Raw genomic sequence first — 13,523 nt, forward strand, 5'->3', positions numbered from 1 at the left:
GGTCCCATATCTAGTTTAATGATAGACAACACAAATTACAAAACATAAATGTTTTTACATGATTTTACTTCAAAATCAATACCATCGTTATTCCTTCCCTCCATCTTCCTAAATCTTCTTCTTCCTTATATCTTTGTTGTTTTCCTCTTCATTCTTTATTTTTCTTTTCTTCTTTTGTGTTTAAAGCTTGACTTAAAAAACTGACATGTCATAAACATAAATAATTTTGAGTGAATAATATATCAAAAAATATTAAAAGAACTCATATCTAAAATTTAAAATTGTTTATATGAGATTAGTGTTGATTAAGATTGAAAAATTTAGTCTACAATATATACTTTATTGTATAAATAATGTATAACGATGTATATATATCTTTGATATATAATTATACATTATCTATACATAAATATTCACTATTTATACAATATAAATACATCATACCTATAGAAAAAAATCATTTTGTCGAAAGAAACTTTTTTATTACGGATATATCGCAAATTTTAAACTATCTTTTATGTAAATAAAAATTTGATTATATTTTATGTAAATAAAGTTACTTTATTGTATTTATATGAAAAAGTTACTTTATTGTATTTATGAATTTTCCTCTTACGGGGCATGTTTGTCTTATCCATTGAGCAGAACAAATTAGAATGCCGGCCCGAAGTGTTAGAGCCATCCATCAGCAATTTCCTAATTCCTAAACCTCAAATCTCCTCCTCCTTATCCCGCTCGCTAGAGAATCGAAAAAAAATCGAATACTGTACATTTTTCACTCGGCAACGATGAAGGCTTCATTCAAAGCACGATATGAGCCCGACAAAGCAGCCGCCGCCGCTACTGTTGCATTCAACGCCGGTGACCTTAAGCTCCGAGCTTCCATGACCGATGCTACTGTTGTCAAAGGTCCCAGCTTAAACGGATTAGCTCTGGCCGTTGAGAAACCTGGATTGTTCATCGTCGACTACAATGTCCCAAAGAAGGTCTGGAATCGATTCTGTATATGTCAGTTTTAGCAATCACCGTTGATATAGTGAAAAATGTTATAGTAAATTGAATGGAATATATATACATGATTTACCTATACTAGTCTAATTAGTTCGGAATTGAGATGTAGTTGGTTAATTGATTGATTTTGTTCTAAATTCCTTTTAGCTCGAAATGTACACAGTTGATTTACATAGCCGATCCTAACTTAGTTTGGAATTGAGATGTAGTTGGTTAATTGATTGAGAGCCTGTTTGGGTTGACTTTTGACTTTGGTGACTTACAAGCCAAAAGCAATAGAAATTCTAACTTAAGGCTTTCGACTTATTTTTGCTTAAAAACAAGTGCTTATATGCACTTTTTTATTCATTCAAACACTTCAAAAAGCCAACCCAAACAAGCTCTGAGTTGTGTTTTAGAATTTGCTTTAGTTCGAAATGTGTACTATAGAAAGTTTTGCTGTTTCTGGACATTCGGTTTCAATTTAGGCCGTCAGTGAAAAGTAGTCTAGTTAAAAATCGAATAGAGTATATACAATTGATTTACATAACCAGTCCTAACTAGTTTGGAATTGAGATGTAGTTGGTTAATTGAGTGAATTGTGTTTCCGAATTCGGTTGAGCTCTTAATGTTCACTATTGAAAGTGCTATAGTTTTTGGACATTCAGTTTCAATTTAGGCCATCTGTGAAAAATACTCTAGTTAATTAGAAGGGGATTGAGATGTAGTTGATTGATAGATTGTGTTTGTAGATTGGTATTAGCTCTTAATTATCAAAGTGTTGTGGTTTCAGGACATTAGGTTTCAGTTTATGAACTCAATCAAGGTTCTGGAGAAGCCATTGAATTTGAATTACATTCATTTTCATGGAGACAAGCGAACAATATTGGATGGAACTTTGGTGGTTGATTCCGCCAACAAGGTGTCCGCTAATCACGTGATGGGCTCGGGAAGTTGTAAATTAAAGTACACATATGTCCATGGAGGAATCACTACTTTCGAGCCCATCTATGATACAGCAAAGAATGCGTGGGACTTCATGGTATCACGTAAAGTTTATGGGGATGATGTGTTTAGGGCTACTTATCAGACGACAAGCAGGAATTTGGGGCTCGAATGGTCCAGGAGTTCAAAGTTAAATGGATCATTTAAGGTATAACTTTCAAGCATTCTATCCATATTTTCATTGGCAATTTCCATTGCAATTGAATTACAAAGCTAAACTATTCTATAGTTGGCACTGAAATTTCAATTGGCTTGCTTATGTTTTTTGGGGCTTATTTCTGTTAGCTCTATTTTTTTTTTGAACATTTGTGAATTTGTTGACTCACTAGCTTGTTGATCTCATTTTCCAACAAAAGTAATCGTTGGTGACACTGCTTTTAAAAGTTACTTGTTACTTACCAGAAAGTTGTCTTCTGGTGAACATTAAAGAATGTGTTGGAGGTGTACATTCTACTCCACTTGTATTTGCACTGGTCATGTGCCAAAATTCTTCCTAAACGCCTATTGGCCGTGTCATTGCAGACCTTTTATAAACCACAGAATGTGGAATAATCTGTAACTATATGACCATTTTTTACAACATTAAGTGGTCGGAATGTAAATACCTCGGGGTTTATCTAAGGTTAATGATGAAGGGATCGTAGTGCACTTGTATAAAGTCTCTGCGAGGTTTATTGGTTTTGCTTGTTTCTTATCATTTCTGCTCAGTTATTAAACACACGTGTTGATGTTATTTTGAATTGCTCATTATTGTGAGTCTGCATTCTATGTCTAGTCTGAGAAGGGCCTATCCTTCCCTGATGTCACAAGTTGATCAATTTCTTTTTCTGGATGAAGGCTGCATGTTGAAAAATCTAAAAAAATGGGAGTTCATTTTATGGTTTTAATAATATAAATGTTCACATGTCATATTGATTCATTGACTCATTTGTTCGACTTTTCTGATTTTGATGTGCATCAATAAGCGTCCACAAAAAGATCTTTTACCTTGATAAGTGCAAGCGACCATTAAAGGTTATTCTACATTGGTATTGGTTCCCTGATTGTCATTTGATAGGGTCGCTGCGTTGTTCGATATGATAGATCATGAAGTAGGACACATATCTGGATTTTTTGCAGTTATGCCATTGCTTTTGTGGGAATTCAGCTTAGATCCATTATGTTGCCATAAATATGTTTTCTATTTGATTGTTGTGGAGAGATGAACCAGTTTAAAAATGGCCTTCAATTGTTAATAGTGAATAAGAATGTTCTCATTCATGTTCACCTATAAGTGATTGATATGCCATCACAATGTGCAATGAAATGCACAAATTATAACATCTATTATAGCCATGATATTTTATCAGCATCACTATTGTTATGCATTCTGTGTGAAAATCTTTGTTGAAGTATTTGATAGTTGAACCATAATGAAATTGTTTTAAGCTTCTCGTTTTTACCCTTGCCCGTCCTAATTGAATGTTCCCCGGTTTCTGATGACGTTTAAAATGAACACGAATCATTTCTAGCTAGATTGTATCCTTATTCTGTAAACCAAAAACATGCACTCACTTATATTGGATAATTCAGCGTAAAAAACTGATCATCTGTTGTAGAATGAACTTCATAAGTGGACAGTTTCTTATTTTAAATTATAAATTTAAATTTGTTTGTGTCGTTTTTTCTTCTTTCCTTGTATCCTCCATGCCTTATTTTGTTCTGACAGAATAGCAACCAGATCAACCTTATGGTGGCTCACTTCATGCTTGTCATTTGCTTTTCCTTCTGTGAAATCGACAATGTGGTCCCCCAGACGCCTGCACAGTGGGAGCTTCATGCACATGCATGGCTGTCCTTTTTCTGTTCTTTTTTTAAATATATAAACCAGTGCTTCTTGATCTTGTGTTCAAGGTTTGGTTTATTGATAGATATTGAACTATGTAAAGCATCTAAAGAAATTCTTCATTTTTTGTTTTGATTCCCTGAGACCACTCCTGACTCGAGATTCTCTTCCTGTCTCCAGATTTGTGCATCTCTCTGTTTGCTTGAGGAACGGAAAATCCCGAAGTTAAGTGCTGAGACGTCGTGGGACTTTGAAATGTGATTCTGTTTCTTCTGCAATAATTTGGATGTAACTACCTCTGGCTACCCTTCATAATTGGGTTTCACCTAATGTTTTCTAGCTCAATTTGTTGATTCACAAGTGAGCTGTTCGTTTTGCTTTGTATAATCGGTTTATGGTTACCAACATGAGTATTGATCCAAAGTTGCTTTTTGTCAATCTTCCGATTTCAAGACACTTCCATGTTTTGATCCCCCGACTTTACCCGAATTAATGATTTAAGGCTCCATCAAAATGATGCATCTGCTGTCTTCTTCCTAACTCTATTTGGTGATTTTGACTTTTGAGATTTTCAATCTAAATCTTTTCGCGCTCCTGCCTTTTGTTCTTGTATTCACTTTGTGTTTTCTTCATGGAAGACTGTCAATTTTTTCTACTTGATTGTTTATTTTATCCATTTCTTGTCTGAGGATTCTTCAGTACCAACAACAGCTTCAAGTTTGTTCATTTGACCATCTTGGTAGTTACAGGGTAGTGCACTTAAATTTTTGCTAATGTTGGTATTTTGACCATTTCTCTCCTAGTAATACGAGAAACTTTCGACTGAGTAAGTAGTAGTGTAGTACACAACTGATTAGGAAGGAGAAAAAGAGGGGCTATAAATGTTTGTTTTGGTTATTCAATTGTATCTATGACATTGTTTCTTTTGACTACTCGTTATTCACGTGGTTTTCATGTGAATCATTCTGTCGGTAGTGGTCGTTTGATCATTTTTCATTGTGAAATTTGAAAGAAAAAAAAATAGGTTTTGAAAAATTAGATTTGTTTTTGACTATTTGTAGTAATTTGAAATGAAAGAAGTGAAACATCTTTTTGTTATTTTTAAAATTCTTGAAAATTTTGAAATTCAACTTTTGAAATATTGTGGCCAAACAAGTTTTCTGGAGTTAAATTTCAAAGAAAAAAAGTTTAAAAAATTCATGATCAAACACCTTCTATAATCATTAGTTAGAGATCCAAGAAAAATATTTATAAAAAGACTTTTGGGTTGAGATTTTAAGGATAGAAAAAATAAATTTTATAAATGATATTCCCCCTGATACTCCACCCACCTCAAGCTTGCCTACGCCATCACCATCCTATCTTCCCTATGCAAGTACCCCACCCCACCTCCATGCAAACCTATCCTCATCCACAGATTATATATATATATATATATATATATATATATATATATATATAAATAAATGCACATAAACAAATATTTTTAACATATCATATACTAAAAAATAAGGCAGTAAATTAATTATGATTCAAGAACATATATTTTAACAAATTGATTCTCTAACCTCTAATATTGGCGACAATAGTTTTTAAATTGATTAGCGAACCATTAATTGCCACTCTTTAAAAAAGTTGGAATAAAAACACATTTTCAATATAAGTAGATTCAATCTTTCAAGAAAAAAAAACAAGATTCACATGTAATTTTTTGTGTATATTGTATTGCTAGTTTAAATATAATGTTTGTTTTGATTATTATTTAAATTTTATTGTATGGTATATTTAAATTTATCGTTAGGTAATAACACAAAGACCCGATCGATTTTGTATGATCGTGTTGTTACTTTACCATTTTCTTCTCATTTTATTTTTGACTTGTTATTTAATACTCCTTTACCCTAATTTTTCATAGTATCTCTATTCAATACACTAGTTTTCTTGTAGGTTTATCATTAAATTATGTATGCGTAACGACGGAGAACGATATAATCTAACCAACAACATTGTATTCACTAAAATAATATCACACGATACAATTCAATACGATACTTTATGAAACAGTATGTAACAAAGTTATGTTTATTAAAATAATACCATACCATACAATAGAATATAATATAATGGAATACATTACGAAACAAGACGTAATAACCGTTAGCTACCCCTATCACTTATCAGCTCCTGTTAAGTTCTACTGGTACATGCCATGGGGGTGCAACGTACAAGATCCTCTCTCGTTCTTACAGTGTCAAGCTTTGGACTTCGCTTGAAGAAGAAAAAAGAAAAAAACTGAAATAAAAAACTTGTTTGCCCTAAAATCTAAATCCACCAAAGCACAGTATACCATAGTGAAGAAGAAAAAACTCATGAACAACTGAGGATATTCAGCAAAAAAAAAAAAAAAAGATTTGATTTTTCATTTGATCCTCCAAATCTTGAACAGTAAAATTCATCAAAAAAGAAAATATCAAGATCTGTAACTTAATGACCTCAGAGCTTTGATACCAATATCAGTTTCTGCAATGGCAAGCTTACACAAAGGCAAGATTTTCTTATTTTCTTTGCTTTTGTTATTTCATGTTTCATGGGTTTTTAGAGCTTTTGCTGAAGTTGTAATTGAAGAAGAGAAGTTGGAGAATCTTGGGGTTGAAGAGAAATTTGAACATGTTGATGCTTTAGATTTGTTAAAAAGACACCAACTTCAAATAGAAAAACTAGAAGGGATTGTTGAAAATCTTAGCTTGCTTGTTTCTAGGTTAGAATCAAGATTACTGGAATACCCTAAACTTCAAAACTTGGAAGGTAAAGAGCAGGTTGTTTTGGGTGAAAAAAAGAAGATTCAAAGTGAGGGGTTTGTGGGTAGTGAGGGTAGTTTAGAGAATAAAGTGTCTGTTACAAAGTATAGTCCTCTTTGGTTGGAGAGGTTTCAGTTTATATCTGCAGTGAGATTAGGATCAGATGCAACTAGCATCAATGTGTTACCATTTAGAGATGCTGAAGGATTAAGTAAGTATGTTGCCATTGGCGATGATCGCGGGAAAGTGTATGCATTCTCTAGAAATGGAGAAGTTTTGGTTGAATTTCAGACGTCGATGAGTTCACCAATAGCAGCTTATGTGTCGTACTTGTCTGTTTATAAGAATGAGAGTGTGGTTGTAACGGGGCATGAGAATGGTGGGATTTTGATGCATAGAATTTGGGAGGTAGTAGTGCCTGATGGTGATGACAGGGCTACTCTTCGTATGGAAACTGTAGGAAAATTTGCTTCACCGGAAATCGAGGAAGGGGGGTCTTCGATTTTAAGTTTAGAGGTGCATCATGTTGGAAGAAATAGGTATATCTTGTCCACAGATTCTGGTGGGAAACTAAGGGTTTTTAGGGAGAATGGAACTGTTTATGGGGTGACAACGCCAAAGAGCAGGCCACTTGCGTTCTTGAAACAAAGGCTTCTATTTCTAACTGAAACTGGTGCAGGGTCATTAGACTTGAGGACCATGAAGATTAGGGAATCTGAATGTGAAGGTTTAAACAATTCTATTGCTAAGAGTTATGTATTTGATGCAACTGAACGGTCGAAAGCATACGGGTTTACATCTGATGGTGATTTGATTCATGTGCTACTCTTAGGTGATAATATGAACTTCAAGTGCAGGGTTAGATCCAAAAGGAAGTTAGAGATGGCTGAGCCTCTATCATTTCAGGCGATTAAAGGATATTTGCTTGTTGCTAACCAGGAGAAGGTATCACTGTATAACGTGTCATCGCTGCATTACGTGCGGTCTGGTGGACCAAGGCTTTTGTTCTCTGTTGGTCATGATGAGATTGTAGCATCATTTTTGAGCTCTCAATCTTTGGAACTAAATGATAAAAGTAGAAACGTTATTCCTTTAGTTGCCAGTGATCAAGAAAAGCTCGTTATTCTTGGACTGGGAAGTGGTTACTTGGGGATATATCGCTCAAACCTTCCAGTTTTCAAAAATGAGTTCAACACTATGCAGTGGACGAGTCCTGTTTTATTTTTCATCATTTTCCTTTTAGGTGCATATTATTTTTTTGCCAAGAAAAAGGAAGCTCTTACCTCCTGGGGACCTGATGATCCTTTCCCTTCTGCGGGTGTTACAAGTGGGGCTCCAATGGGATCCAGCCAGGGTGACAGATCTTATCCTGATTCATCGAGGAATGCAGATCTTATGGATCTTAGGGGTAGCAGCCTCAGAGGTCCATCTGGAAGGTATGTCTCTCCATCTCGCTATTCTGGTGGAACGGCAGGTGCCTATAGAACGAATTCTGCTGATACAAATTCTAGGCCTGCTTCTGTTGATCCCAACTTTAGAACTACCTCGGAGTTAAAATTTAGGGGGACAAATCTAGAAACACCAGGTTTTCCAAAAAGGAGAGATAGCCTGTTTGTAAACAGTCAAATTGTGGATGATGGCAAGTAACCTGCAGTTCATGTATGGTACATGTGTTTCAGCACCATACTGTCATTTGGACACGTGGGGAAGCTGACAATCTATAGCTGTAACTTTGCAACGGGTTACTCGTGTTGAGAGGAAATAAAAAGAACATTTTGAGCTTGCAGTTCTGATTGCCTTGAATTGATAATCAAGGTTAAGCAGATGTCTGTTAACAATTTTTTCTCTCTTTTCCATTTATGCTAAATATTTATCCCAAGTATGCGCACAATCCATTTTGTAAATTCAGTTCTAGTGGAGATTATTCATATAGTGGTTGAAAGATATCTGAGTTTGAGATCAAGGCGGAAAAGATAAGCAGAACCCCGACCCCCAAATAGAAAAAAGGAAAAAAAAAGGAAAGGAGAGATCATGATCAATGGAACTCAAAGGAGTTTCTAGAATTTCATCTTTTTTTTTCATAAATAATCCCCAACAAGAATTTGGTTACTACTTTGGTCTGGTCGCCGAGGCCAAAACTAATACGTGGTAGAATAGCTTCACTTTAACTTATCTTAGATGGAGACAAAGGAGCCTCGTGGGTACAATTGAAGTAAGGTACTTATCGCTGGAATGCTTTAGTTTTATTGTTATTGTCGCCATCATATATATATATATCTGTTACTCTGTTCGATGGAAACTAAGCTTAACAGGAGAACTTCCTTCAGGAATGTCAAGGTTCTTACAATTCCTGCTTGTGCATTTAATGCTCCATTCCTCATGTAAGTGAACACTTCATTCAAATTTTATCATAGGTTGAGCCATACTCTTTTAAGGTCATGTTTGCTTGCAATTTATATATGCTCATGAATTGTTTGACATCTTGTAGATCAAGATCTAGGCAGTTGGTCATTATTTGGCTTTTGAAGTAGACTAATCAATGTAAAAAACGTTTGTTATGGCTTCATTTTGTGAGGACTTGCTCATGTTTCTCGCTGAGAGGAAGCAACCATGATAATCTTGTTGGCCTACCACAGTTACTTAGTCGAACAAAGTATCACAGTGAAAAATCCTGATGATTCTAATGGACAATTAAGTAGTAACCTTAAGTTTAGTGCAAGTGATGTGCTGTAGAAATCCCTTGTTTCCTTTTCCTTCGGGTGGCTAGGAGAGGGAAAAATAGTCCATTTGTTATAGTCTTCGCAGAATGCCTTTTGATTTTGTCTGCCTATTTCATTTACTTGTCAAAAAGTGTTCCTTGAACAAATTGAACCTTAGAGGACAGTATTAGGCATAGTTTGTCAAGGCTCAAGAAATAGAAAGGTTATAAAGATGTGAGATGTCATTCTTCATATAAATGGAAGTTACTGCAAATTGCAGTAGAGTACTAGAGTATACCTTAATACTGAAACTGCAGATTTGCACAGTAATATTCGATAGCTATGAACGAGATATTTTCTATTAGTTTCAAAACCTTAGTGTTAGTATAGTGTAAATGACCATAAAAGGTTGTTTAAGATTGGGAAATACTCCTCCATCCTTAACCAAAAGTCTTGGATTCGAGATATGGAAATGAAGTCGCCTTTTCCAGGGAGCGAAAGAGTGGTCTTTCAGGATTGGTCGTTGTGTGTCACCACCTCCCACCTATCCTACACATTTGATTATGAATCCAAATTAACCAGGTTCTAAAGTGGGTAGGAGAAACCGGGTGGAAACAAAGAAAACTATAGTGTAAAATGTTTTTGTAGAAAATATTGTTCACCAGTATTAGCTTTATATACAATAGAATAGTGAATATTGTGTAAATCATTATCAACACTTGGTTGGACATAAAGTTGCACAAGTATATGATTTGGTAGAGGATGAGTTGTATTTGTAGTATTTGGTGATTTTATTAGGACTTATCTAAGAGAAGACAAAAGTTCATACGCAACTTAGAATAAGTCACATGTAGGATGTACACTTAATTTGAGGGTCTGTCGGAGATAACCTCTCTGTCTCACAAATGTAGAGGCAATGTTTGTGTACATCCTACCATCTCCCGACTTCATTTGTAGGATTGTCTTGTGTATGTTGTTGTAATAGCCTAATAGGTTCAAAGGGTTCTTCCAATCAAATATTAACTAGTTTGAAAGTGAATCTTAGTTGATTGATAAATTATAATCATTTTTAAAAAATATTTTTACAGTCTAATAAAGTTATCAAAATAGGTTCATAGGATAAATTTCTGTCCCTACCAAATTAAGAAAAGGGAGGGAAGGGGCATACATCTATTTATAGAATTGTTCATCAGTTGTGCTTGAAAGTTCTACATTGTAGCATAAAGGATGCAATTCTATATTCATGGTTTAAACGAGAGATCTTTAATTAAAGACGAAAAAATACTTATCATTTCATCATAGTCGTAATTGGTTTACTTTTTTTGTTGCACTTTCTAGATATTCGATATAATCTACTCCATCCCTTTCAATTTAAGTGGTCTTACTTTTCTTTTTAGTCCGTTTCAAAACTATCTCTTTCTATATTTAATAAGTTTTCTAATTTCAACACTTCACATAACATGTTTAAGACTCCAAGATTCAAAAATCATTTTTTTTATTTTTTAAACTTTATGCCCTACAAAGTTAATTTTATGGCCAATGTGTATCCGACACCCTTTACCTAAGATGGCTCTGCCCATGCCTATCAAACTAAGATAAAGCAAGCATCTGCCTGAGCTCCTATAGGTCAAAAAGCAAGGCAACACAAAACACTTAAAAATTGGGTTGGTATAGTCTTTGAAACTTTGAAATTTATTTTTCTCAAAAGAATGCAAATGTTATTCTTATTCTTTATCGAAAATAAGTTTTCATCCTATTCTCAAGTAAGAAAATTGGCCTTTCGAAGTGGAGGGGACCATATATATTTTTTTTTGATTTTTTTGTAAGCAATACATCATCTTTAACAATCATTTTTACTCACCTATTTTTATTAGACTTATTTTATTATTTTTTAATTATAAGTGAGGCTTACTATTTGGAATTTATTCAAACCTTCTCATAATTAAACTTCCACTAGTGACTCGATTGAAGCTTTCCATGCCGTGTTGCTAAAAATTGGCATGCTAGACCAAGAGTCAATACAACATCACAATAGTATATCCAGCGTGATTTCATAAATTGAGTCAGAAAAGGATAGAATATTTATCAACTTTAACTTATCAACACATTAGCAAACATTTATTATGTCAATATCACATAACTACGTCTTAGTTCAAACAAGTTGAATTCAACATAGTTCCTTTGTTATTTCGGCGTGCAATTAAGAGAAAGAAGTCGGGGTGTGTGGGCCCATAGGGTTGTATGTATGAGAGACACACTTGTGTGCCTTTCGAGGATTCCCCCTTTAAATCTTGTCAAGATAGTTATATCAAGGATAGGAGAATCCTTGGTTGAGCATGACAATTGCAAGTACATACTTACTGATCGTTTGGTATAAGAGATAATAATCTCAGAATAAAATGCAAGATTATCTTATTATGTGTTTGGTTAGGATTTATCTCATCATTTGTACTATAACGATAGAATAAGTTATCTCGTATACATGATGAGATAACTAATCTCATAAGATAAGATAATTTGTCTATTCTATCTCATTACCAATCAACCCCTTAACTTAGTACTTTTGACACATAACATAAATTTATGTATAAAAAATTGTTAAAGTTATAACAAGTACCCGTAGATATGAAAATTTGTATAATATAAATTTTGAATCCGCCTCCGTATTCAATCATGTTGGTATATGTCATTGTTGATATGCTATACGTCATTGATAGGAATAAAACAACTCAAAGAAAATGTTGTATGGAGTACCGTTGCTCAGTTTTTATATTTATCCAAAATTGAGAAATTGCCGTTGCCCAAACACAATCAAATGAGTCCTTTTCAAATTCGAATTATTCTTCATTTACTTTGCCACCCTATAGTTGATTTATTTATATTTTGTACGATGGCTAAAAAAATAACTCCTAATAATTCTTTTGTCAACGTAATCTATTTCCTTAAATATTTATTAGAAAGACAAAATTAAATATAGTTAACTGTTAGTATAGATGGTCAAATATTAAATTATTTTTAGTTTTGCTGAATGCATCTGTTAATAGAGTGACTATCTTATATGAAATATTATCAATAAGATTTTTTCATTGAAAAATTATATTATATATATATATTTTGAACTTTGTAAAAATCATGCCTTCACTATGGAGTACAAAGTCACTATAAAACCGTGATATTCTCTCTTTTTCTTCACAAAAAGAGAGACATTTCTTTTTTCATGCACACATTTTTATGCTGAATAGTAGTTAGTAGTAATAGTTAAAAATTTATTCAAATGAATATTTTTTTTTTCAAGTTTCATATTAACTATGTAATATTATTTTTTGACATTTCTAAATTATCACCAGGGGCGGCTCAACGTAATTGGGGGCCTAAAGCGAAATTTCAATTTGCGGCCTAAAATATAAATACACTTCATATATGTATTTATTCAAAAAAGAAAAATTACACTATTAAGATGAAAATTATTAGTACTTAATATTGTTTTTTGAGTTACTAGTTTTAGGTAAGACTTTATCAACATAACATTGAAAAACATCCTTTAAGTGAGACAATTATTATATGCATTGTTAACATAATGATATAAGTAATAAGTTGATAAATATTAAATAAAGATAAGAGTTAGAAGTTTAGAATCATAGAATTTGACTCAAAAAGTTGATGATTTGGTATACCTCATTTTAATATGCTTAGAGTAATACTTGAAACTAAAATTTAAAAGAAATAAAAAAGAATTTGTAATTCACTTTGTTCAACACTTTTCACTGTTAATTCTTATTTTTAACAAAGTACAAAAGATGTTAAAGTGGATAAAATAATTTATTTTTAAAAAAATTATACTTTTTATCATAAATAATTAATTTTTCTATAAAAATTTTAACACATAATTTATTCTTGACAAAAATTTGAAGCCCCCAAAATTTGAGGGCCTAAGGCAAAGGCCTTATTTTTAAAAGCATAGAGCCGGCCCTGATTATCACTTTCTTATTAGAGCATATTTCGACGCTGAGTTGGTCAAATATTTATTTCCAATAGGCGCATTGTAGACCAACTCAATATCGAGGTCTGTTATAATTAAGGTAGGAAACTAGTGAAAAAGTAACAACTTAGGTAAAAATTTGAGATATGAACTCTCGAAAAGATAATAATTTAAATATATTTTTTTACCATTAACTCTAACTAAAAAAGTGGAAAACTTTGGTTAAT

General features: G+C 33.2%; 2 protein-coding genes across 2 annotated transcripts; both read left to right on the forward strand.

The window, feature by feature from the left end:
• The first annotated feature begins 578 nt into the window (after positions 1 to 578).
• LOC125855599 (outer envelope pore protein 24A, chloroplastic-like) lies at positions 579 to 4,337 on the forward strand. The gene is made up of 3 exons (XM_049535340.1): positions 579 to 986; positions 1,784 to 2,143; positions 4,001 to 4,337. Exons 1-3 carry the CDS (start codon positions 789 to 791, stop codon positions 4,079 to 4,081), a joined length of 639 nt encoding a protein of 212 aa, XP_049391297.1. The 5' UTR covers positions 579 to 788; the 3' UTR covers positions 4,082 to 4,337.
• A 1,748-nt stretch (positions 4,338 to 6,085) lies between these two features.
• Positions 6,086 to 8,500, forward strand: LOC125854875 (uncharacterized membrane protein At1g75140-like). The gene has a single exon (XM_049534473.1). It carries the CDS (start codon positions 6,346 to 6,348, stop codon positions 8,263 to 8,265), a length of 1,920 nt encoding a protein of 639 aa, XP_049390430.1. The 5' UTR covers positions 6,086 to 6,345; the 3' UTR covers positions 8,266 to 8,500.
• Positions 8,501 to 13,523: the final 5,023 nt, after the last annotated feature.

The sequence above is a fragment of the Solanum stenotomum genome, chromosome 2 (assembly GCF_019186545.1).
Source record: "Solanum stenotomum isolate F172 chromosome 2, ASM1918654v1, whole genome shotgun sequence".
Taxonomy (NCBI): Eukaryota; Viridiplantae; Streptophyta; class Magnoliopsida; order Solanales; family Solanaceae; genus Solanum; species Solanum stenotomum.

Bases quoted from the DNA above. Each gene is read 5' to 3' on its own strand.
- LOC125855599 (XM_049535340.1), top strand. From the start codon at position 789: ATGAAGGCTTCATTCAAAGCACGATATGAGCCCGACAAAGCAGCCGCC. The intron at 987-1,783 runs GTCTGGAATCGA...TTGTGGTTTCAG, and splicing joins ACTACAATGTCCCAAAGAAG to GACATTAGGTTTCAGTTTAT. The intron at 2,144-4,000 runs GTATAACTTTCA...TCCTGTCTCCAG, and splicing joins AGTTAAATGGATCATTTAAG to ATTTGTGCATCTCTCTGTTT.
- LOC125854875 (XM_049534473.1), top strand. From the start codon at position 6,346: ATGGCAAGCTTACACAAAGGCAAGATTTTCTTATTTTCTTTGCTTTTG.